Source organism: Athene noctua, chromosome 1 (assembly GCF_965140245.1).
Source record: "Athene noctua chromosome 1, bAthNoc1.hap1.1, whole genome shotgun sequence".
NCBI classification, from domain to species: Eukaryota; Metazoa; Chordata; class Aves; order Strigiformes; family Strigidae; genus Athene; species Athene noctua.
The window spans coordinates 107,302,378-107,327,954 of NC_134037.1; the positions used below are offsets into that span (position 1 = coordinate 107,302,378).

The 25,577-nt window shown below is 37.0% G+C and overlaps 1 protein-coding gene across 5 annotated transcripts in view; it reads right to left on the reverse strand.

The window, feature by feature from the left end:
* Positions 1-216: 216 nt before the first annotated feature.
* Positions 217-25,577, reverse strand: part of EPRS1 (glutamyl-prolyl-tRNA synthetase 1) — a 42,293-nt gene continuing 16,932 nt past the window's right edge. The window contains exons 12-35 of one of the 5 annotated variants that reach the window (XM_074897240.1): positions 25,234-25,293; positions 24,920-24,940; positions 22,800-22,910; positions 19,918-20,054; positions 18,980-19,187; positions 18,433-18,545; positions 17,699-17,816; positions 17,220-17,591; positions 16,112-16,339; positions 15,174-15,422; positions 14,144-14,374; positions 13,544-13,809; positions 12,219-12,270; positions 11,391-11,600; positions 11,183-11,255; positions 9,517-9,596; positions 9,101-9,202; positions 8,261-8,416; positions 7,948-8,145; positions 7,416-7,589; positions 5,293-5,453; positions 4,258-4,336; positions 855-919; positions 217-583 (exon numbers count right to left, since the gene is read on the reverse strand). In XM_074897240.1, the coding sequence (XP_074753341.1) occupies positions 433-583; positions 855-919; positions 4,258-4,336; positions 5,293-5,453; positions 7,416-7,589; positions 7,948-8,145; positions 8,261-8,416; positions 9,101-9,202; positions 9,517-9,596; positions 11,183-11,255; positions 11,391-11,600; positions 12,219-12,270; positions 13,544-13,809; positions 14,144-14,374; positions 15,174-15,422; positions 16,112-16,339; positions 17,220-17,591; positions 17,699-17,816; positions 18,433-18,545; positions 18,980-19,187; positions 19,918-20,054; positions 22,800-22,910; positions 24,920-24,940; positions 25,234-25,293 (3,615 nt within the window). In that variant the 3' untranslated portion in view covers positions 217-432. The remainder of the gene's footprint in view (positions 584-854; positions 920-4,257; positions 4,337-5,292; positions 5,454-7,415; positions 7,590-7,947; positions 8,146-8,260; positions 8,417-9,100; positions 9,203-9,516; positions 9,597-11,182; positions 11,256-11,390; positions 11,601-12,218; positions 12,271-13,543; positions 13,810-14,143; positions 14,375-15,173; positions 15,423-16,111; positions 16,340-17,219; positions 17,592-17,698; positions 17,817-18,432; positions 18,546-18,979; positions 19,188-19,917; positions 20,055-22,799; positions 22,911-24,919; positions 24,941-25,233; positions 25,294-25,577) is intronic. The other 4 variants (XM_074897241.1, XM_074897242.1, XM_074897243.1 and 1 more) reach the window with 4 other exon arrangements.

Here is a 25,577-nt window from a genome sequence, read left to right on the forward strand (position 1 = left end):
AGCAAGTATGTACTGAAAACTGAAAAATTTGAAGTCAAAATTACAAGCAAATGTTTTATCTATAAAGTTTATGTTGGCACACTAAACTGTACCATAGAATGTTTATGACATTCTCAATATACAAGAAGATACATGCACCAAAACAGAAAAAAAAGACATGAGCAAAGGATACCTATCTTTCCCATTCAGCAACACAGAAAAAATAACCAAAACATATTACAGCTCACAATACATGTTTATTATTAGAGATGTTTACAGAAAAGTCTGTGGATTACTGCTAGCCTAAGACTGACACTGGGGGGTTTTATGGTTTATGGCTTGTTTTTTGAATCATTTAAAAAGTCACAAAACCGATTAAGTTTGGGGGCTATCTCAGTCTTATTAAAAAAAGTTCAATTCACAGATAAAGGAGAAGGTGCTTTCACTAGTAATTTAGTAACTACGACCAAATAGGGTGTAAAACTTGGCAGGGTTCTTGCCGCAGACACATCTTGCCCCACACTGTAGTTCACGGAGAGGCTGAAACGGTATGCAGAGGCTTTTTGCTCCCATGGAGGGGGCACCAGGCTCAAGATCTTGATCCCTGAAATAAAAGCACACTCATAAATATATACTTTTATTTTAAAATAATGATGCAATGAAGTGTGTTATACATAAAATATCAAAAGCGCACTAATTAGTCTAATAGTTTCAGAACTAAGGAAGTAAACATACTGAATTATAGAGGACAGCAAGAGTCAAGGGTGAGGACTCTACATGAGTGATATACCCAGAGGTATCTTACATTCCTGCTTTATATTCAGAACATTTTGATTTTAATCTTGGTAGATACTCTCCAGTTCGATTCTAATTACCTGGCAGTGGTCTTCTTGATCCAATCTTCGCACTCAATTTCCCCACAAAAAGGGATTTGTACAATCTGAACAGGATAGGCGGGAGAAAAAAAAAACAACACACAACAGTTTTATATCTAAAAAAAGTCATCCTTATCTCTGGAAGATTCCTAAACCTTAAGTTCTCACATACACTCGAAGTGGGAAAAGTTCTGATAGCTACAATTAAATTTCAATAGCTCTTTCTCATCAAAGAAATAGATAAGCACAATCATCCCTCCATAGTGCAGCATGTAAAACCCTACACAAACCCAAAGCAACATTTAAATCAAGACAGGGTGCCGATTTTACTTTTTTTTTTTTTTAAACCCAATATATCTTCCTTCTGTGGGAAGTATAAACACTGTTTTCTCCCGAAATAGTCACTTTTCAAGAAAAGTTCAAGACTTTCAAACTGCAGAACAAATGCTTGCTTACACAGTGCAAGACAGTGCTTTCTTAATGAAGTTTCCATTTTAATGCCATTACTATGAATTTTCATATTTTCTGAACAAAACAAGGAGATAAGTATTTTAAGGAAAACAGAATCGTCAACAACACATTTTTATTGGGGGCAGGGGGAAGTGGTATGTATTTTCCTGTTTCCCTCACTTAGCTTAACTGAAGAAAATTGAGAAAGTTGAAACAGTAATCTCGTACGCTCTTCTCAGTACTACTCTTAGCTATTATAGCAAATCTCTTTCCCAAAGTTTTATATTCTATTCCACTGATTTTTTTTCCTTTTTAATGGACTTTCACAGTGAAGATTCTGTTTACTGCTAAAAACTATTACTAAAGGAAATCCTAAAAAGGATTACTGAAAAAGACACCCCCCTACACACATTTGAACACTCATGTAATGCTAATAGCTGAGACCAAGAACAGCTACTAAAAAACAGCCCTCAGTCATTTCAATTCTATCCTACCTGTGAATAAGGTTTGCTTATCTGTGGCTTTCTTCCACCAAATTTACATTCCTAGTGCAAAATTCTTAATTTGCCTTGAACTGGAACACACCTTCATTAGACTTTACTTTATAGCTCCACTTTCTTGCAACTGAAAAAAGGAACTATTACCACTCCACTATACTGTTCTTGCATTAATCTTTTGCTAGTTAAACAAAACTTTAAACACCTGTGCAATTATTCTTAGAGTTTCAACTAAATTTTTCATGTAATTTAAAAGGACACAGAAGCAGTCTGCATTTTTAAAGAGCTAACAGTCTATGCTGCAATTATAGTAAGGGGAAAACAGCAGCAGGAATTAAGCAGGAATACTTCAGCTTACAAATTTTCTTCTCAAACAGTAGTCAGTGCTAACATAGTGTAATTTCAAGAAATTACAGAATACATATGCTATAAAGTTTTGTCCATACAACATACATAGGTAGAGTGAAAGAGTCATAAAATGATGTATGTCCTTTTTTTCATTTCAAATATGCTGATTATAATAAACTTGTATAACCATAGTACCAAAATGGTACAAGTATCCAACTTGGAATGTAAAAATATTTTTTGCATTTCCAAGTTCAACTACACTATAACCTACAATATATTAGAGTTCTAAACATAATACAAATAGTTTCATTCTTTTGGCCCTCTCTAGAATCTGGCTGTACACAACAGTGAATGTTGGACAGGCATTTTACCCTCCCCATAAGCAGAGGTTATCATTTGGAACCTCTGTGATAGGAGAAGAAAGGGGGTTCTATAGTATTTAATCAGATTTAAAGGATAATAATTCCTGTGCATGTACAAATACAGAATTAGCTTCCTATTTTATTCCTACTCTTGGAATGAGCTTGACTCTTCATTTCAGTTTATCTTTACACAAAAGCTTACTGCATCTCTTAAGGGTTTTTTTAAGAGCTTATGTCTTCCTGGACGGTTTCTTTATCGTGAAGACAGTCAATCATAGTTTCAGTTAATTCCTAAAAGATATGTGATGGCACATCTTGAGATCATAATACATGAGAGCAGTAATACACTATAGTTGAATACCTCTGCAGAGCACGGGTATTTGTTAAGCAAACATTAAAGATTTTTGTTTTTTAAATCTATCACCAGAATTGTCAGGTGCTTTACAGACACTTGCACCAAGTAAACGATACTCTGCAGTCAGTAGGAATAGTTCAGAGCTGTTTGGAAAGAATATTTCACACTTATTTTCCTCTGCAAAACTAAATACAAGGCAGTACTACTTTCATAGCACCGATGGACAAAATGTTTAAAAACTCTGTATCCTCAACTTTGTAAGCATGCTCAATCAGTCCCTCCTCTAAAGTTCATATTATTCCTTTAAATCCTGTTATAAATTGAATTAAAGTGCAATAGAAATGCAGGAAAAGAGTGTGATGGAAGGTCAAGCCTAACCAAGAATAACTTACAAATATTTTGGAAGTTAACAAAAGTACTATGAATTCTGGGCATTTATGCATTTTGCATCAGAAATTTTGAAATTTTCAGAGTAGATCTAATTGGTACACAAACCCCCCCACTGAGCTCTTTTTATAAAATACACAGCCTTAATGATTGATCCTGGGGATCCTACTACTTGAACACGTTAATCTGAATATACGAACAATTTCACAAGCTGAGGTTTGTGACAGAATTTAAGGGTTAAGAGCTTCTGTCAGTAGATCTTTGAAAAAGAAGCAGCAGCTTGATTCTCTACTGAAGACTTAATCTCTCATCTAAACTTCAAAGAACTTTAAAGTTTTCACAGATCCCTAGATCAGTAGAGCTCAATCATCCACATTATGGATTAGTTTTACTATCAATCCAAGGAGATTTCTGACTTGCAGTAATTCTCAATGAACCCAATGGCTTCAGCTCAGGTCATAAAGGTAAAATCTCTTTGACGTAAACAGCATGTACTTTAAACTCTTACTTGGCCCCTATGACAAGCTTTGACAAGTGTTTTTCACTGTATGCATTAGAATAATGACAGTATGTTTATTTTAAAATGAATAAAGTATTTACATGAATCTCTCTGAAGAGCACTTTCTGATAAAAATTCTGTGATTCTTTGTAACATTGTAAATGCAAATTACCAAACTGCAACATCCTAAGACACTTCAAGACACCCTATCACCTCTGATATAGGACTAAATTTTGAATGGTGATAGCCTGAACACCACATTTAGTAAATACAGTATCTTAGCAAAAGAAGTAAGCAACACGTATCGCAAATTTTGGGAAAGCCAATTTATTTTTGTGCAGTTTTACAGAAGAGGCTTCATCTGTTTGTGAGGGGAGAGTTCCATAAAAACCACAACAGTGTTTATATATAAGCTTTAAAATTTCTAGCTCCTGATTATCATCTGTAAAGGGACAGAAAATGTGTGAAAGCACTTACCAGGATAAAATGAAGTAAATTTCCTTACCTTTCCTGAATCAAGCTCTTTTTGAAAGTCCGCCATAGTATTGGCCACCACCATATGACTGTTTAGGTCCTCAGAAGCTCTAAGAAAAGGAAAAAAAAATTAATTCAGTCAGGGCAGATTTATGCACATAACCTCACTGGCCAAATGAACTAAGTTTTCAGAGTCAGTCAAAACAAAAAGCTACAAGAGAAGCTATATATTCATTCAAATCTTCCTAATCAAGTTATGTCTTTCTACCACTTCTGCCCTCAAAGAGATAAAATTTTCATTAATTGCCAGTGGGGTGGTGTTCTTTAGGTTGCTACATGTTTCACCATGTTAATTCACACAGTTCAACACTGACCAGCTGTAGTTAGAAACAAGTAAGTACTACAAATGTAGATTTTTCCTTTTTAATTGTGTTCTAAATAGCAAAATGCTTTTTAAAGCAACTTTGATCACCACATAAAAAGCAGGAAAACTCATGTGCCATGGTGCTGGATCAAGCAGCCTGTTCTTTCTCAGCGTACTTACTAACAACAATTTGCAATGACATGCAAGGGATTTTGGCATATGCAGTAACTGCAAATAACAGTTTCAAAAGCATTTGATTGCTTATAAGAAAACAATCCTATAAAAGTCAGTAGGATATAGGGTCTTGAAATACACTTCTGAACACTGAACTTCAACTACTTAAGTTTTTTGGACAACTTTGTATCTTTCAAAATTTCCTACCAAAAGCACCTTTCAGAAATGAATCCTGTGCATTATCATCCCATTAACTTTTTATGGTGCATTTGTTTATTAATACTTCACATGAATTCAGGCAGTATTTAAAATAAGTTCACAACTTTTAACATTCTGTTTCATGAGCACAACAGGAAACTTCTATCACTGTATGTGAACAAGTTTCAGAGGCAGAAAAATAGTGTCACAAACAGAAAGATGGGTCTAATTTGTCTTTCTCCACAGATGGACCAATAATGTGAGAAATTCTTCTGATAGGTAAAATGCATCTCTGATTAGCACAGCCATTTACTGTGCCTCTCAATTTACCTGTTATAAAGGTTAGCGTGGATCTCCTCCAAAATCTGCTTCAGTCTATCCTCTGCTTCATGTTCAGAAAAGGCCAGCTTCTGTCCAGTGTCTCTTCTAACAGCTACAAACTGTTGACTCTTCATGTCTCGTGGTCCCACTTCAACCCTGACTGGAACACCCTTTATTAAAAAAAAAGTTATGATGAATAAATCATTCTCAGAAGAGTTCATTTTCTCTTGCTCAATCTTTTTTTTCCTAAAACCCAGTCTTAATATGGAATCACTTTACACATTTAAGTTTCTTTGAAAAAAATCAGCATATATTCCACTGCTTTTATGCACATCTGTCTTTCCCATCCACACTCTCTTCACTTGTGCATTATACCTTGCTCCACTAGCATATGTGCCAGCACGCAAGTAATACTAAAGACAGTTTAAACACAACTGAAACTACACTAAGACAGTTATCCCAGATCGTACAAATCAGAGTTTTAAAGTCTGAATGATTAAGATATCTGTAGTCAGTTTAATGTTCTAGTTCATCCAATGATACGTATTAATTCTGTTTTCACAGAAAATTTTCAACTGTACGAACAGCAAAAGTTCTGTTTAATATATCCCCAATATCAGCATTAATTGCATAGAATATTTGATTACAGATAATTGATTTATGTAAAGGTTTTATGCTTCATAAACTTTGGTGATAAGAACCATGTAATTTCTCATCTCCTATATACTACCAGACAAAAAGAGTTTCCATTTTACTAGTCAGTTAAGAGTTTACTGAGTCTAACTTATTTTCTCTACATCTTGCTAATGTGTGTCCCAAGCTGTACACATTCCTTCATGGGAAATAAAGAGAGTAAGTGCGAATGCATTTTGGTGGGTGGTTTTGGATTTTAATTTCCCCATGGGAAATCTAATCAATAAGTTAGAAAGCTAAAAGCATTCTACAGAGTTCAACAGGTGAACAGGAGAATCAAAGACATTTACCCAAGCTTTCTAAGCATTTTGTGCTCTGGAATCTCTTTCAAGTTCTCAGCTTCCAATACAAGTTCCCTATACCTCCACTTCCTTATTTATTAAATGATGATATATATGATGAATAATATAGTCAAATCTGTCTGAAGGGTGAAATATCCACTCCTCTACAAAACTAGATAAAAAGCATTCAAAACTGTTATTAACAAGCAATTTAAACAGAACATTCTGATTTATGACCTACAAAAAAAGCTGTCTCCATAATTAAAAACTCAGCTTGTACTTTTTACCCTATGAAATGCCTTATCCATATAATGAGTGCACTTTCCCTGCAATAAGCCTGAAGATGCAGTTCATGTATTATGCTGGACACATTAAGAGATTTTTACAAAAAACACCAAGTTTGCCCCATGCTGTGCCTCCTTGATAAACCTAATTTTATTTTAAAAGTATCCCAACATGGATTCATGGTATTAGAGCTCCTTTTATATAAGGGTACACAAAGGGAAGAGAACTTGGACATGATGGGAACCCTCGACAAGTCAGGGAGTTTCTATCATCTTACACTGATGAATACCATACTGAAAGTAATTTCAATTTCAGAACAAAGACATGATCCCTAACATCACTCAACACATTATTCAATTTCTAACTACCACTGTTTCATTTTGCTCACTAATTTTGTTTTACAAAAGCCTCTTACATTTGATGGAGTAAAACTGTTCCTCTCAACTACTATATGAGGGAAACATGGTAATTTTGAAACAAAAAAAAAAATTGCTCCTTTCTTTGTTGACGCTATACAGGTTTATCGTCTCTCTTCCACTATGTGCAAAGAAGGCACTGTTGTGACACTGGAGACACTTAAGTATTAGTACAAGTTTTTAAACATGCAAGTAATTTGTACTATTAATTTAATTTTCTAGGTATATAAAGTGGAGACTTGGAATTTCAAAAGGTTGCTAATGACACACAAAACCTAGCACTCAGAGCAAGACTCAGAAAACGTCTTTTCTTCATTTATTAATGAAAGCAATCACTGATTGTCAGGCAGCAATGCCTCAATTGAAATATTTGCCTTCAGAATACAAGGCACACCTAAAATTTCTCATACATACCCCCATATATAAGCTTCAGAACACCTCCCATAAATAAATGTACCTTAAGTTCCCAGTGGTTGAACTTCCAACCAGGTGAATAGTTGTCTCTTAAATCAGCCCGTACACGGATATTAGCACTAAGCAGCCTATTACGATATTCATTACATTTCTTCAATAGTGCCTCTTTGTCCTCTTCAGAAAGGGAATTTGTGATACCACAGGGAATAATTACAACCTGCAATATAACATGACATGTACTTCATCTTATAAAGAAGAAAAGCCCCTAGTTGTTACAAAAACTTAAAACCAGTATTGTGTCCTTATATCCCAGTAATTTCTTTCAAGTTCTCTGAAGTACAGGATACATTCCCCTTTTCATCCAAATGATACATATAAAATTATTTTAAATGGACTATTAAAGGGAGCTTGTCCACCACAAGTACCACAATGATTTATATTAACTTTATACATCATGCTCTACAGTTGGACAGCTCCTATCCTATGTTAAGTCTTCCAGGTGCTCAATATGGAAATGCTCATCAACTCCTGGACAGAAAGGGGACAAAACGGTATTTTAAGACATTTTTACACACCTGAACAGAGGCTACTCGAGGTGGGAGCACCAATCCCATGTTATCTCCATGAATCATTGTCATTACACCAATAGTTCGAGTTGTAATGCCCCAGGAATTCTGATAAGCAAACTGTTTTTCTCCTGGTTTCTTGGGATCTTCAAATACAATTTCAAACATCTTTGAGAAATTCTGCCCTAGATGATGTGATGTCGCTCCCTGAAATAGTTGAACACAGCAAATTCTACTCAATAGTTAAGTCTATCAAGCACGGGTTTAAGGCTTTCATCTTACTGTATTTACTGAAAAAAATATTCTTCTAATAGATAAATACCTGGATAGCTCTTCCACTGGCAGATATAAATGCCTCTACAGTGGTTGTATAATCACCCCCAGCAAATTTCTCCTTTTCTGTCTTTCTTCCTTTCACAACAGGTATTGCTAGAAGATCTTCATACACTTGAGCATATAGATCAAGTATCTGCATCACCTATGACAAAAATACTGTCTTAAGAACCACTCAGTATTTTGCATTTGCTAAACCATGAAATATTTTTATATGCCAGAGTATATAAAATCTTAAAAATTTAACACTTTCTCAAGACTGCGATTAAAAAATAGGATTTCTTCAATTGCTTTAAACTTTAGCTGTTATTTTCTATGAATCAAATAGCAACAACTATAAACTATGACAGAAAACATGAAGAATGACTGCTGAAATGCCAGTCCAGTGGTTATAATGACTTCTAGTTTCTACCTAGAAGTCGGAGCATCTGCTAAGTAAATAAAAATATGCCATGATACTCAGTGGAATATCTGTCTTTTGGCCAAAGGAAGTGTTAAAATTTCTAGCAGTTAACATGTGAACACATTATTTATATGTCTAATGAAAATAATTCTTAAGGAAAGTATTCTTTATATATCACGCTTTTCAAACTCCCCATACTGTTTGAAGAGACTAAAGTCTCAGACACGGGTTACATCTGAAAAAAAAAAAAAAAGAAAAAAAAAAGGGTTCTAGTACACTTAGTAGAGTACACTTAGTATTTTTCCTGAGGGCTCCCAAAGAAAAGGAGACGACAGATTTCTATGAGGTCCTAATAAAAAGATTTATGTTGCTATGGAGTAAGGTAACTTTCTGAAAGCAAAAGCACCAGCGCCATTTGCTTTTCACCTCCTCTGCTGCTTCTTCGTATGTTGCAAATGCTGTGTGACCTTCTTGCCAAAGGAACTCACGAGTGCGAAGGAAAGGCTGAGGATGTTTGAACTCCCAACGCTGGAGGGGGGGAAATAAAAAAAAAATTAACACCATGATTAACATTAAAGTGTCACATTATTGGTAAAATAATGCTTATAGATAAGTATTAGAAAATTGTGAATAAAGATAAAAAGTCAACTATTCACAGATTTCTACTTAATATAATCAACGATATACATTGGTAAAGTATGTATCATTAAAAACAGTGAGAAAAAGAAATCATATGAACCGCATTCATACTTTTGCCATGAAATACGTGCTGTGATCAGCACCATCATACCATGTCCACACAGACGATAGAACAATTATTCAGAAATCATGTACATACATACCACAACATTGCACCACTGATTAAGCTTGATAGGAAGATCCCTGTGTGACTGCACCCACTTTGCATAGGCAGGATACATGACTGTAAAAAGAAAGCAGCTTTGGGTCTCTGCACAATACAGACCGTTTATGCCAAACCTTTCTTTTTGTTTAACATTCCCTGCTGTGAGAAGTACACTTTTATGTTTAATTCTCTTTAACACACATTTTTTGTCTTAACATAATATTTTCACTGAAAGATGTATTTTCACTTCATCCCGTGTCTCTGCAAAATAGCTTGCTTGCTGCTGGTCAAAGTACAACCCAAAGCTTAATATCTAATGACACTATGAGTCACTGCTTAAGAGTATGTAAATACATCTAGGTTCACAAATAGAAATTCACTGACTTTGAGATTTCAGGATGCTATAATACACCTGATTCAATGAAAAACTCATCCAGCCTTATGTCTCAAAATGTTTGTTTAAACTACTCAGAAGAAATTCTAGTAAAAGCTAGTTTCTCAGCTATAGGCAAAATGCATGCAAAAATAAAGTGAAGTATGAGATGAAGACATTTTCTTCTAAACAATATAAAACAACCAACCAAATGTGTTTTTCAGTCAAAGCAAATCAGTCTTCAGGCTGGAGAGGTGGGCCCGTGCAAACCTCATGAAGTTCAACAAGGCCAAGTGCAAGGTCCTGCACATGGGTTGGGGCAACCCCAAGCACAAATACAGGCTGGGTGATGAGTGGATTGAGAGCAGCCCTGAGGGGAAGGACTCGAGGGTACTGGTAGATGAAAAACTGACCATGAGCCAGCAATGTGTGCTTACAGCCCAGAAGGCCAACCGTATCCTGGGCTACATGAAGAGAAGTGTGACCAGCAGGTTGAGGGAAGGGATTCTCCCCCTCTACTCCGCTCTCATGAGACCCCACCTGCAGTGCTGTGTCCAGCTCTGGGGCCTCCAACATGAGAAGCACATGGACCTGCTTGAGAGGGTCCTGAAGAGGGACACAAAGATGATCAGGGGGCTGGAGCACGTCCCTTATGAGGACAGGCTGAGAGAGTTGGGGTTGGTCAGCCTGGAGAAGAAAAGGCTCCAGAGAGACGTTACAGAGGCCTTCCAGTTTTTAAGGGGGCTACAAGGAAAGGTGGGGAGGGACTCTTTATCAGTGAGTGTAGTGATAGGATGAGGGGTAACAGTTTTAAACTGAAAGAGGGTAGATTTAGAGTAGATATTAGGAAGAAATTCTTTACTGTGAGGGTGGTGAAACGCTGGAATAGGTTGCCCGGAGAAGCTCTGGCTGCGCCTTCCCTGGCAGTGTTCAAGGCCAGGTTGGATGGGGTTTTGAGCCACCTGGTCTAGTGGAAGGTGTCCCTGTCCATAGCAGGGGGGAGTCGAACAGATGATCTTTATAGTCCCTTCCAACTCAAACCATTCTATGATTCTATATTAATGGAAAAATTCCTAGAGTGTATGTTTCCTAGAAGAGTCCATTTAAAGAGAACGTATGGTGATGTGACACTTGCTGAAAGCAGCAGCAAATTTAGGAAATTTTGATACAGAGTTATAGAAAACATTCTAGAGAATAGGTTTCCACTTTTCAGAATGGACTCTTGTCTATCAGCTACACTATACCTTGTAACTGTTTTCTTTACAACCAAACTGCATAAAAAGAGGTCTACCTGTTTCACTTGTGGGACGTACAGCAATTGGTTCAGCCAGATCGGTTTTCCCAGATCTTGTGACCCAAGCAACCTAAAGAGAAAAAAAAAAAAAAAAAAAAAATCAAACAAAACAAGTTTGAGAAAAAACCCTTACTTTCATACTCAGCTGCAGACTAAGTGGTTGGGTTTTCCTGTACTCAAATTAAAACAAAGTTTTGAATTGTACCTCAGGAGCAAAGTCAGCAATATGAGTCTTCTCTGTCTCTAGAGCAGCCTGGGACACAAACATGGGGAAATAACAGTTTTCCACTCCAAGTTTCTTGATTTCTGCATCGAAGAAGTTCTTGATAGCTTCCCAAATAGCATAAGCCCAAGGACGAAGAACGTAACAGCCACTCACATCATAGTATTCAATCATCTCTGATTTTGTGATCACCTTTCAAAAGATTTAGATAGAGAAGTTTCCATTTCATATACAAAGAACATTCAGTAATTCAAGTGAATGGCATGCAATTTAAGAAAACTCTATTTAAAAGTCTGTGCTCAAAAAGTTAGCAAAGATATGCTTTGAGATCACTTTACCTACAGTTAGTGAAAGTTAAGCAGAAACATTAAGTTTAATAATAGATCTGAATAATGTAAGCAACTAAAACTCAATTTCATGAATCCAAGTAAGAGACAGTAGCTAATTTCTGGGAGCCAATAAACTGGACTTTTTAAGAAATGTCTCTAGCTCATGTCAGGAAAGATTTTTAGTCCTTAGAGTATAGGCAAAAAATTATACTAGTGAGAGGCAATGTACATCAATTATATCTATTGTGGTTGACACTCATCCTTTTTACAGCTTCGTAAATTTATTCAGTTCTTCAATCCAGGCACTTCTATTTAAGACCATGACAGCAATGTAAGAGAATGTAGAGATGTGCAAGTACTTTGCTTTGTATTTAAAAAAACAACCAACCAAACAGAAATACAAGGTAAGATATAAATCCAACACAGATCTTGATTTATAAGAGAATGGAATATTTCTTTAATTCAAATGATGTGCACTTACCTGAGAGAACCAGTCTGCAAGATTTTCTTCTTTTTTAGCTTCTAGACCCAGCCTACAGTATTAGAAAAGAACCAAATTTGTGCTGTACAGCATTTAGCAGTGAAGTTTACTCTAATTTTTTTTTTTTCTTGGGGGGGGTAAGTGGGTGCAAAAAAAGGGAGGGCATAAACCAGAATATTTTAGTTTTACTTCATGAAGTTATCTTTGACTGAATTTTTTTTCTGACAGTTCAGTACATAATGGCTAGTAGGAGTTGCTAGTAGTTCCTTATCTTGGCTAGCAAGAGTATTTCATAAAAACAGCTCCGTTCCATTTCTACTTTTGAACCCTTCCAATTCTCACCATGGCTGCATCTAAGACCCTAATAATGATGAATTAAAAAAACCCAAGCACCTAGCAGTAAGAACCTAAGATTAACCAAGACCTATGTGTAAGCTGTTTCACTCTTTTTTTAAAAAAAAGTTTCTTACCTAGTTGGTAGCTATAATTTCAGGAAACATATGCAACTTGAATTTACCATTCATGACAATGTCAATCATTCATGTTCAAGCCAGAAAACTGACCCTACCATCAAAATAATCAGTAAAACTACAAGATTCTAAAGGAGGCTAAACTCGCCAGACTCAAGTGACAGTAGACAAAAGTAAAGTTTTTATATCTCTACAGAAAAGTTTTAGGGGTGAAAAATGCATTTTTCTGGCATAATTTGTAGACAAAATAACCACCTCTCTGTCTCTAACATGACTTATGTACCCAAACCAGGAAACAAATAGTGCTGCATAACACATGGTGTGGAAAGACTTCTAAATTTTTAGGGTGGGAACAGGAGAGGGGATGCACAACAATTATCATTGAAGGGTTCCACCATGTACAGCAGTGCCTTGGTCTGGGTTGGGCTACATAGTTCTCATAGTACTTGGAGTAAATATTTTGGAAACCCTGGTACAATGAAATAAACATAACTGGGTTTTTTTCTCCAGGGTTTATACTGAGCAAGATAGAGCAGCACATTTGCAGAAGCAAATAAGCAGCACAGCAAGTTTTCACTGGCACTCAGTACCAGTACCCACAGTAACAGACTGTGCACACTGCTTTATGCTTTCTACAGGCTACATAGAATTTTCCTCAGTAGGATGTTGAGGTACCACTGACACTAAACAATTTGGTAACTTGCTTTTGGTTTGATCCTTAAATATGAAAATGAACTCAGTTATTTTGCAAATGTCCACACTTTCAAGTCAAATGAGAAACCTGTAAAACTCTAAATATGACTAGAGGTAAATAGTTGAGGTTTCTAGCAAATAGATTAAAGATCACATCTTTACCTGGTTTGTTTCTTAGGGCCTTGACCCTCTCCTGATCCATTTGAAGAGAGCTCATTACTACTCTGTCCTTGTAAAAGTTCTTTTTTTGGGCCATCATTTTGCTTCTGTTGCTTACTCTGCTTTTCAGACTTGTTCTCTTTCTCTTTCTTCTTCTTATCTTTGTCATCAGCACCACTAGCAGAAACTGGTTTATAGTCAACTCCTGCAACAGTCTTATACTGGGCCTTCAATTGAAGAAGTTCCTTAACAGCTGCATCTATCTTTTCCTTGAAGAGCAAAAAAAAATAAAGACACATTTATACAGAAATCACAGGAACAAAACGGCTCAATCAAAAAAAAAATTATCTATGTATGTCATTGTGGACATCCTCCCAGTGCTGGGGGAAAAATCTGCAAAAGCCAGTACTTAAATACATTACCATTTTAAAGACCATGTCTGACAGTAATAATTTTAAAAGTACATTTCAGGTCTCAATTCAAATGCTACCTATTCTAAATGTACATTTCTAATTCCCATAATCATACTGAATTTAAAATAGATTTTTAGATTTAAATACATATATTACATATATTACATTTTTATATTACAGTTGTTTTTACCTTTTCTGCTTTTTCTGATTTCAATTTCCTAACTTCATCTCCTTGAAGAGCTACTTTGCTAAACAAGGCTTTAGCTTCAGGTGTGTCTGGACCACTGGGTACTGTGTTTGATGCCTGAGGCAAAGCACCTGGAGCTACTGGTGGATGTCCTGGCTTGTAGTCCTGCCCAGTCTTTCCCTTGTAGTCAGCTTTCAGAGAAAGAAGGAGTTTTACTGCTTCATCTATTTCATCCTATATGGAGGACAAATAGCAAGATGTACTGGTGAGAATTAAATAGAGAACTGACAAAAATCATGGATTTTCAGGTTAAGAAAATAAAATTTCCATCTAGCAATAAACAGTGCTGCATAATTTGGGGAGGACTCAAGTAATAGCTCTTCCCCAGGCAACAGGAGTATGTTTGAGAACATTGTAAAAGAATGTTCCCCTAGCCTGCCTGGCCAGCTATACCCTGTTAATAACTGCAGCAGAATCCACACTGAAAAATACAATAAACTGTTTCAGAAAAAAACTTTTCAAAAAAACCCCCAAACAGACAAACACACACCCCACCCAACACTAAAACCAAATCTGCAAGGTAGAAACAGTCAGAACAGCAGCTCCTGAAAAAATTGGTCTGTCTCATGTTCTTTTCCACAACCAGCACTGTCTTTGTCAAGTTTTGAAAGAGTCTTGCTATTGTTGCAGCACACTAGATACTTTTATCTTTACTTGTCCCAAATACAGCAAGAAAAGATAAAATACACTAAAAACTTCTCAGGGTTGACATCTACCATGCTTATGCATATTCATCTAGATGCGAGAGGTTAAATTTGACTTTTTACACCATTTGAATTTAGAATCTACATCTCAGTCACAAAAGTATCCAGCATCAGATTAGCCTTGTGTGGCATTACCAGACCATATGAGTTTGATTGCTAAACTGTGACCTGGACATATGGGGGCTTGATCATTACTGGGTGAAAGACTTCCCCCCAGTGGCAAAATGTAGTAAGAATTACAATTGCTTACTCTCTATTTACTATTATACCTTGGAAGCTTTCTCTGCTTTGAGTCTGCGAACCACTTCCCCTTGTTCAGCTACATTATCATACAGTGCTTTGCCATCCACTAAGCTACAGGGTGTCAAGTTACTGCAGCCTACACGAGATGGAAGCGTAGTAGAAGGTATACAAGGAGCAGGTGAAGGTGGATTTCCAAGCTTGTACTCCTGACCTGTCTTTTGTTTATATTCTGCTTTTAGATTTAAAAGAATTTTCACAGCCTCATCTATTTGTTCCTGAAGCAAGAAAGGAAAAATAGCAGTTGCAGATAAAGATACAAGTAACAGACATGAAACACAATAGCTAAGATAACATAACATTTACTAGAACGGCACTAACACAGCCGTTGTAATAAAACTTTGAAAACTAATTTGTTAGTGTAAGTTGTCATTATGGAGTTCTGCATTAAAACTTTTTAGCCAGAATACCTACAAGTTGCACATCAAAGGACTGAATCAGGCAATATATGTAGGAGCTGATTTCTGTGCCATGAAAGCTTCCCATTTAGGCAGCTTATTTCCCTTCAGTCCTGGCAGTCCATAACTTTGTACACTGGAGAATGGTAGCAAATACTCAGACTCTGAATAAAGAATGGTTCCCTGGCCACTATCAAATTACTACCAAATTTATTATTGCCATTCTAGCTTTCAAGTTACAGCCCTTGTTTCAAGTTACTGCCTATATCTTGCTTCATTTATATTGTATCACTAAAAAAAGAGCTCATTTATTTTCCAGATTCTCCATGCACTATCACAGAACCCATGAAGTCAGCCGTATCATCAGCTTAAGAGAACTTGGGAAAGGATTTAATGGAATTTGAAAATACTTGCTCATATTTTGTTCCTCAAGTTTTACAAAACCTGTAATTATGTTTTAGTCTAAACTGAAAATACTGTTCCAATCAGAAGTATCACTACTAATACACCTTTGAAGCTTTTTCCGATTTAAGTCTGCGGACCGCTTCGCCTTGTTCAGCTACTTTGTTGTACAGAAATTTGCTGTCTACTGGACATGGGGGTGGAAGAGTAGAAACAGAAGACTGAGGAGGGACAAAGACCACAGGTGGGTTTCCAGGTTTGTACTCCTGGCCTGTCTCTTGTTTATATTCTGCCTTCAAGGATAAAAGGACTTCCACAGCAGCACCTATTTCATCCTGAAAGAGAAAGGAAGGGACAGAAAGAGGAAGGAACAAAGATTTAGGGACGTAAGATTCTGAAGTGCACCTTAAATACTTTCATGAAAAGACCTGCAGTTTATGTGCACCTATTCCATTTTCTTAACTATTTAGTAAAGTTGTTCAGAGAAGTCTTCTCTACTAGTTTCCTACTTTAAAAAGGTATCCCCTGTTAAGGGATGATATACAACCCTTATAGTCCTCAGTAAAATTATAAGAATAAATTAGTTTAGATCTTCCCATTTACTTAAATTTTCTGGTGCCACCAAGACACTATAATAAACATTATTTAACCATCAAAGTATGTTATTTCCCATCTTTTCTTGCTCTGCATTAGAAAGAATGGAAAGAACACAGCTACTATGTTTTCTATGATCAGTTCCAGACAGGAAGATATCAAAAATATCTGTAGTATTGGATCTTTACTTACTTTCTTCCTTTCTGGTTTTGGGGTTTGGTTCTGTTTTGGTTTTAAGGTCTAGATAGCAACAAGTCAATCCTATGAAGTGACATAATTTAACCATATTTAGTTAAATAAATAAATACTGCAGTACATTTTAACATGAAGAGCCAGATTTGGATACTTAATCAACTCATGCTGTGGGGTGAATCTTGTCCACACTTCAGAACAGCAGACTAAGAAATAGGAATTTACTTGCATCTTTAAGAATATTAACACAAACTTTGTCATATGTATCTAGCTAAAAGATAAGTATTGGAAAACACAAGTCTTGACAGAACAGAGCCCAGTCCAAATGATGATCACTATGAAAACATGGATCCACAAGCACCCATTTACCTCCACAGAGGGCAATGGGCAGTGCAAACCCAAAAAAAAAAAAAAAAATTAATCAGCCACCTTAGGTGCTTTCTCAGCTTTCAGTTTTCGGACCACTTCTCCTTGCTCTGCTACTTTATCATACAGAGCTTTACTGTCCAGTGTACCAGATGTCTCAAGTTTTGAAGACTGTTCAGCTACAGACACTGGAGGATTTCCAGGCTTATACTCCTGGCCCGTCTTCTCTTTGTATTCTGCTTTCAAGGCCAGCAATTGTTTCACAGCTTTATCAATATCTTCCTTCGCTGCCTTCTTAGCTTTCAAGTCACGAACTATATCACCCTGTGCAGACACCCTGTTGTAAATGACCAGGTGACCTTCAGATACAGTACAGGTCGGAGTGGAGGTATCACCAACAAGTGGAGCAGATTTTCCTTTTACAGCTGAGCTTGCCTTAAAAAAACAAAACAAAAAACCCACAAAGTATTCAGCAAGATAATCTTGTACAGTAATAGATGTACAGTAATACCTTTTATGGTACTTTTCTGAAATACGTTTACCTCTTTCTTTGCAGTTTCAGCTTTGGTCTTCTCTTTTGACCCAGATGTTGGCATTTCTTTAGTGTGTCCATCAGGGATGTAAATTAAAATGCACGGGGCATCTTTACAGCTGTAAGGACTATAAGAGGATTTATAAAAAATACAACAATAAAGGAAACGCAAGATACATACGAAATATTTATTGAAGCAAACATTCTACTCTTTCTATAGGATGCTGTCGCACAACTGCAAGTTAATCTTTGTACACAACTGTAGTTACCCAAATGTACATAACTGGGGATCTGCATTGACTCCTGTTATGTACAAGTTTTCTTCGTGTTATGATATTATGCTGAAACGCAGTGTAATTCAGATGTTTGGTAACTTGCTAAAGAACTGTTATAATTAAATAGTGTGTGCACACTCTAACTGGGCAAATGCCTGTTTTATTCCATAACACTGTTCATTAACTTATATACTTAGAATCACAAGGAAACCGTGACATCTTTACTAAATCCAAGTTAGCTGGGGTGCACAAAAGTGCTATGTACTTGGCTTACACAACATGAAGATGCAGGAATGTACAAGCTAAAAGCCATGACAGTCAACAGAAATATTCTACAGAAAGGTCCCGGTAAAGGGGAAAATATTTGCAGGCAACATTACTCTTGCCAATGCATGTGCGAAAACATTAAAACACAGCAAGCTAAAGCAAATTCTGTGAAGTCTGCTTAGGTCATTCTTAGGTAGCTTACCTCACTGGCTCATAGGGCTGATCACAAATAAAGAATCCTCTCCGCTGAAGTTGTATGATGTCCCCTTTTTTTAACTCCCTAAGGCAAGGATCACCTAACATCAGTTCTTCTTGCTGTAAGTGTTAAAGGAAATCAGTCCAAATCCAACAGAGCACAAGAAATAGTAAGAAACACAGTAGAGCTGTAGGAGGATAGTGGTGATTTTCTGATCCCGGAAGTGCTGAAATTTGAGTTAATTCCAGGGGTGGCAGAACAACTACTAGCAAGAAGATGCCGTATCATAAGAATGTATAAAGACAAAAACTCAAACAATTTGTCTTGAATGTGTAAAAACCGGGTAACGCTTGAGAAAACACGAGTCAAATTTAATTCTGAAATTATGAGAGAATAAATAGAAAACATGAAAACTAGATATACCAGCACAATTATTACTTGTTTGCCAAATGAAATCTTTAAATTAAAAAAGAGTAACCAGAAATAGTGATGGCAAAAAAAAAACACCAAACATTAAGCTTTGTGGAATAAAGGGGACAAAAAGATAACTTACCTTGCTATTTTGGTTGATATATTGCTTGAAATCTTCATCTTTACCTAGGACTGGCTTAGTGATCAGATGTTCATAATTAACACAGACAGTTGGGATGAGCGGTGCACGTGGAGTTTCTGCTAACCAGGTGATCTTAGTTGTTTTTTTGAAGTCCTTATTCTCCAAGTTCAACTTGGCATCGATGGACACAATTTTTCCATTTGAATTTCTACAGGAAATCAGAAATTATAGGAGTTAAAGCCTAAATGATTAGTTTTTCATTTGACACTACAGACCATCTAAAAATTCACTCAAAAACAAGTGTTTGGTGTTATTTTCTGAAGTGTGGGAGATGTGGGAAATGAAAGTGTATTTGCTTCTGTTGAAGTTCTACTTTAGTTTTGATTTCTTAAATATCAAGAGACAGTAAAGAACATGGGAAAAACAATCTCTACATATTTATGTTCCCTATCCCAGCTCACCTCATTCTGTCACTGTCTCAACACAATCATTTCAAAGCTACTATGATGACATTAATGGTCTCCTTCACCACCTCAACAGTTCTGCAGCTGAAACTCTGATAGGTTTAGAGTTTTCAGTATGTAAAAGCAGTATTCATTACAGGGTGAAAGTTGTTAAAATTCCAGGGTTGTTTTTTGTCTGAAAAAGCTGTTTCACAGTGGAAGTATTACTGTAGAAACATGGAGAATGCTGGATGAGAGGGACATGAAGTATCAGGACTGACTGGTGATTTCAGACATGAATCTACAGTAAAATATACTTCATCCCAAAATGCAGGTTTGTGGCATACTTCAAAGTATGTATCTATATACAGAATCACAGAATGGACATATATGGACAACCATTAATATTGTACTGTTACAAGCTGCCTATTAAAAGAAAAATCAACAAAAAGCTGAAAAGCAAAAATTAATTCCTTCTGCCAGTAAATAGGTTACCTGTTTAATTTGGTGATGATAATATTGCCCCAGTTTATGAATGTAACAACCTCTCCCTCTGTCAGGGTCTCTGCATCTGCACCCTCAATCAGGACTCTGGAGCCATACCACACAGGTTTCAATCCAACATCGGCATTCTATGAATAAGGATTTTAATTTGAAAGGAGAGATTGTTATTATATAAGCCAACTAAAGTTAATGCAGTTCCAAAACACTGCTTGATTTATGATAGAAGATAGATGAAGATAGAATATAGAAAACAACAGTAACCAAAGCTGTAGTATTCTTCCACAACTTCCAGGTTTCTCGCTCACAAGTATTACATGCGTTCCTCTGACAGTATGCTCACAAAATCCTATCTTCTATCAAATACTAGCTCCAGCAAAACTAATAATAAATCCCCTTTCTTAAGACCCATGTATCTTTACAACCTTACAGGTAAAAACTGAATAGGTTGTTCTTAAGTTTCCATTTTGCTATGCAAATTCCCTTCAAAATAATTTCAGAACTCTCATCTCTCATTTTTGCTTTTTTATATTGTTAATATGGAAAAAATATGGAGCTTATCACAGCTGCACAGATTTTTAAAGATAGAAATTGGAAAGAAGTTACTTGTAACACTAAAAATACTCAGCTTTAAAGCATCTCAACAATGGAGATAAACATTTTTAAAAAAAAAACCAAACACCTCACCCCAAAAACAAAAACAAACAAAAAAAACCACCCCCCACCAAACAAAAAAACCCAAGACATACAGCTGGGAGTTCAGACATTTTTCAGCCGATTAGGAATATGAAATTTGTTTCTTCTGGTCAGTACTTTATTTCATTATATACCAGAGGCATCATTTTTAATATCAATGTTTCAATGTGCTGGCTTGCATCTAAAAAACCTTTCATCTGCTCAAAACCTGTTTCTTTATCAGGCGTAGGGAAGAGGGAAAAGTAGATGTCCACCTCTCAGTTACAAAAAATGGCTACAGGAACACTCAGAGCAACAAACCAAAAACAAATAAATGAAGCAAAACCTCAACAATATTAGCATGTTTCTCAGTGTGTGATATCTAAAGGATGCTTTCAGTGAAGCTTAAGTACAATTTGAGATGCCATGCTTAAAGCAAGGTATCTACTGTGGCTTGGAAGGCACACGCTTTGCTGGGTAAAAAACTGTCTGGATGGCCGGGCCCAGAGAGTTGTGGTGAACGGAATTAAATCCAGTTGGCGGCCGGTCACGAGTGGTGTCCCCCAGGGCTGGGTTTTGGGGCCACTCCTGTTTAACATCTTTATTGATGATCTAGACGAGGGGATCGAGTGCACCCTCAGTCAGTTTGCAGATGACCCCAAGTTGGGTGGGAGCGTTGATCTGCTCGAGGGTAGGGAGGCTCTGCAGAGAGACCTGGACAGGCTGGAGCCATGGGCTGAGGCCAACTGGAGGAGTTTCACTAAGGCCAAATGCCAGGGGCTGCCCCTGGGCCACAACAACCCCCAGCAGCGCTACAGGCTTGGGGAGGAGTGGCTGGAGAGCTGCCAGTCAGAGAGGGACCTGGGAGGGTTGATTGACAGCCGGCTGGACAGGAGCCAGCAGTGTGCCCAGGTGGCCAAGAAGGCCAGTGGCATCCTGGCTTGTGTCAGCAATAGCGTGGCCAGCAGGGACAGGGAAGGGATCTCACCCCTGTACTCGGCACTGGTGAGGCCGCACCTCGGTTCCTGTGTTCAGTTTTGGGCCCCTCACTACAAAAAGGACATTGAATGACTCGAGCGTGTCCAGAGAAGGGCAACGGAGCTGGTGCAGGGTCTGGAGCACAGGTCGTACGGGGAGCGGCTGAGGGAACTGGGGGTGTTTAGTCTGGAGGAGGCTGAGGGGAGACCTCATCACCCTCTACAGCTACCTGAAAGGAGGCTGCAGAGAGCTGGGGATGAGTCTCTAACCAAGCAATTAAGCGATAGAACAGGAGGGAATGGCCTGAAGTTGTACCAGGGTACGTTTAGACTGGATATTAGGAAGCATTTCTTTACAGAATGGGTTGTTGGACGTTGGAACGGGCTGCCCAGGAAGGTGGTGAAGTTCCCAACCCTGGAAGCGTTTAACAGTCGGGTCAACATAGCACTGAGGGGTATGGTGTAGTTGGGAACTGTTAATGTTAGGTTAATGGTTGGACTGGATGATCTTCAAGGTCTTTTCCAACCTAGATGATTCCGTGATTCTATCTTTCCTAACTGTAGTACCTAGAAAGAATTTTATCAGTAACACACTCCTCTTCTTAAGAGATATTATTCTGTTTACTGGATAATAAGTGTATCAAACTAGCAAATTCTTAACTTTTGATAATAAATATATGCTACCCAAATTTAAAAGTCATTAAAAAAAATCCAGGGATTGGTAGAATTAACAGGTTAATATATCACTTCTCTACATAAATCTTATTTTATAAACCATTAAAAAAAAAAATCTGCCTGCATTCCTCACACTTACGGATAAGCAGTATCTAATGTATTATTCCCGTAATGCTTGAACAAAATTCTATATTTAAATTTCTCTGTGAAAGTTAATATCAAACAGTAATAAAAACAATCTGAGCATCACTCTATACTTGTAACATTTTGCCTCTTCTGAAAACTCCTGGAGAGGCCTTTCAATGTACTGTCTACATGCACTCTACACATTTACAAAAGCAGTTTCCTACATCCTCTTAACAGAACACACACATTCAGTAGTTGCCAAGCTTTTGACAATTCTGTGGGAAAAGGAAGTACAGCCTGATTTTATCTCATGCTGTCTGAGCAAGTTAAAAGCAGGACTCTCCTTGCTGACTGCTCCAAGCCAAGGTACTTTCAACCTTACTGATTTGTAATACAAGAATATTAAGAGAGTAAAGCAAGAACCTTTGGATGTTTAGCCACTTCTTTCATCTCCTCTTGAGCTTCAGGAATATTTACTGGGACCACTGCATCCTTCAGTAAAGCAGTGTACCGAGGTGCTACTGGGTCTATAACCTACAGAAAACAAACAAGGTGGATCATGAATATATGATATTGACAGAGAAATAAGATCTATAAAACAACCACCACCAAAAAGGAATATTAACTGGTATTCTTTATGTTACTGCATTTTTTTGTTTGCTTTAATGTGACTTTAATTCAAAGCCATGGAAAAGTGAGAAAACAGTGACAATATTTCAGTTTCCCATCTTTACTGAAATACCTCAAGTAAAAACTATGGATTGGGTACTACTGACACCAGAAGTAACCAGAAGTATGAACTAAAGCCTCATAGGGAAGACAGTAGAATGTACTTTGATATAGTTTTACTATGCACATAGGCTACTACATCTGGCTACTTTCTCTCTAGGTAGCTGATTTTAAAGGGATAATTTATCAGTGCAATTTGTTCTTTTTCCAGCAGCACAAGACCTGCTCCCATACTCATTTTGCAGGTCAGGCCTCCAGCAGAATCAGGGACAAACCTGGCTACAGAGGAAGCACCAGTTAAGTCTGCAATTTTAATACAGACGCATTAGATACTATAATAAGGCAACACTATAGCATTTATATCATCAGGATTTCTACAACGTGAGCTTGGCAAGATACCACTAAAATGTCTTCCTGTATTTTTATACCCCACTGTCAAACTCAGCTGATGTAGTTTATCACAGCATTTTTCATACCTGAAATACTGGTTTGTCAAGCTGTTCTGAGGCACTTAAAAAGTTCTCTAGATCCAAAAGGACTATCAGAGATCTACCAGTTTAAGTGGAAACTAACACAAAGGAAGTGACTTTTTTTCTTCATCATTTATCCCTGCTCAAGTGAAAAACTACATGGCATGTTTCGAAAAAAATATTTAGCATCTAATTACTTGACATTAGCAAGTAAGGTGGTATGAAAATACACTTCTAAGAAGTCACACATTTGTAAGCACATACTCACTGAAGCCAGACTCCTAAATGTTAGACACACTTCAAAAAAAGATTTGTGTATGTATCTCAAAATATAGGTGTATTATGTGGTTTAATATTATAATTTTGATCAACTACATGACCAATTTTTACAATGTTATTACCAGGCTCTTTATTTACTCACTAAAATCACAATTCTTCCTCAGATGACAGGTGTTAAAAAGTCAATAGCATAATTACAGGACAACATATAAAATAAGAGCTCTCACTGATGAAGTTTTGGAGCTCAGAACTACCTGTATGCAACCATTTGGTTTTGCTTATATTGCAGACTGAAAACTATCTGCAACAGATACATGTATATAAAATTGGCTAATAAATATGGTGCTGTCCCAGAGGTCTAAGAAACTAAGTTTAAAAGACAACTCAGAAAATGAACCCTGGTAGTCTGCTGTGTTTTTTTTCCCAAAATCCAGTTCTTAGTCATAAATATATTTATGCAGCAACAGAAAGAACCAATTCATAAACCTTTGTGTATGTAGCAGACAAAATGCAAAATACGTGAAGACAGACAAGACACATGCCAGACAAGCAAAAACTACTTAAATGAACAGGTCTGAGTACTATCTAAGCAAAACCAAGCAAGAATCCCAATGCAAAATAACAGGTGTTTCCACAATCACACAAAATATGCAACCAGCATTATAACAATTCGCCTTATTATAGTGTCCAAGCATCCGCTGCCAAAAAGCGACTAACCATGTCAAGATGCAATATTCCTTCTTTGACATTCAGTCAGAAACATCAGCAGTGCTGGCTTTATCTACATAGGCAGTATATGCAGTGCATTAGTCCTTTTGCCACAGAAAGGAAAAGCGGCCATCAGGAATCAAATTGAGTAAGATTTGTGTTTACGTTAACAAATAAGCCAAACCAGAAATGGACAGCCTTTTAAAACTAGGAATAATGCATTTTCAGTGGGTTTGTAGAGCTCCTGTTATGTAAGCAAATGTGAACTGTGCTATGAAGCTGCAAAATGATAGTTTATGCTATGTATGCTTACAGCACTGTAAGCTATATGCTAAGGTAAAAAGCATTAAGTAATACCTTCTTACAGATAGCTCGCAGCTTGAAAGCAGAAAAATGAAATGCAGTTTTCATATCAGATTTACAGCAAATATCATTATCTTTCCCCATACTACTAAGTAAGGCAAGTAAGTATTGGTATAGGAGAATCAATAGGATTAGTGCTAGCTCAGGTTAGAAAGGGGGGGACATTCCATTTTCCTGAAAGTGTGCCAAATGATGCAACATACTGCAACTGCTACTTGTTGTGATAAGCACTCCAACAAATGCTGGAGTCTCTACATATCCCAGAAAGAGGATATCAGGAGTAGCATCAAAATCAAGTAAACACATACCTTTTTGTTAAAGGACCAAATTTTATCCCACTCCATATTCACAACAGATCGAGAAGAACCCTGGAAAAAGACCCAGCACATTAATAGAAATATCCTAGCTATTAGACTAATTTAAAACAAAGTCTTTTAAAGACTACAAACCCTCAGTGGTTTGCATTCTCCCAAAACAGTTTAGAGAGGCATCCTGAGCTTGCAAAATAAACACTTTCTAAGAGAAAAAAAACCTGCTACCGCATTTTGGCAGGACCTGCTCACAGGTGTTAATATCGTGGCAGCAGTATACATGAAAGCATCAAACCTTCAAAAGAAGAAGCCTCCCAGTGACAAGTACTTTAACCGAAACT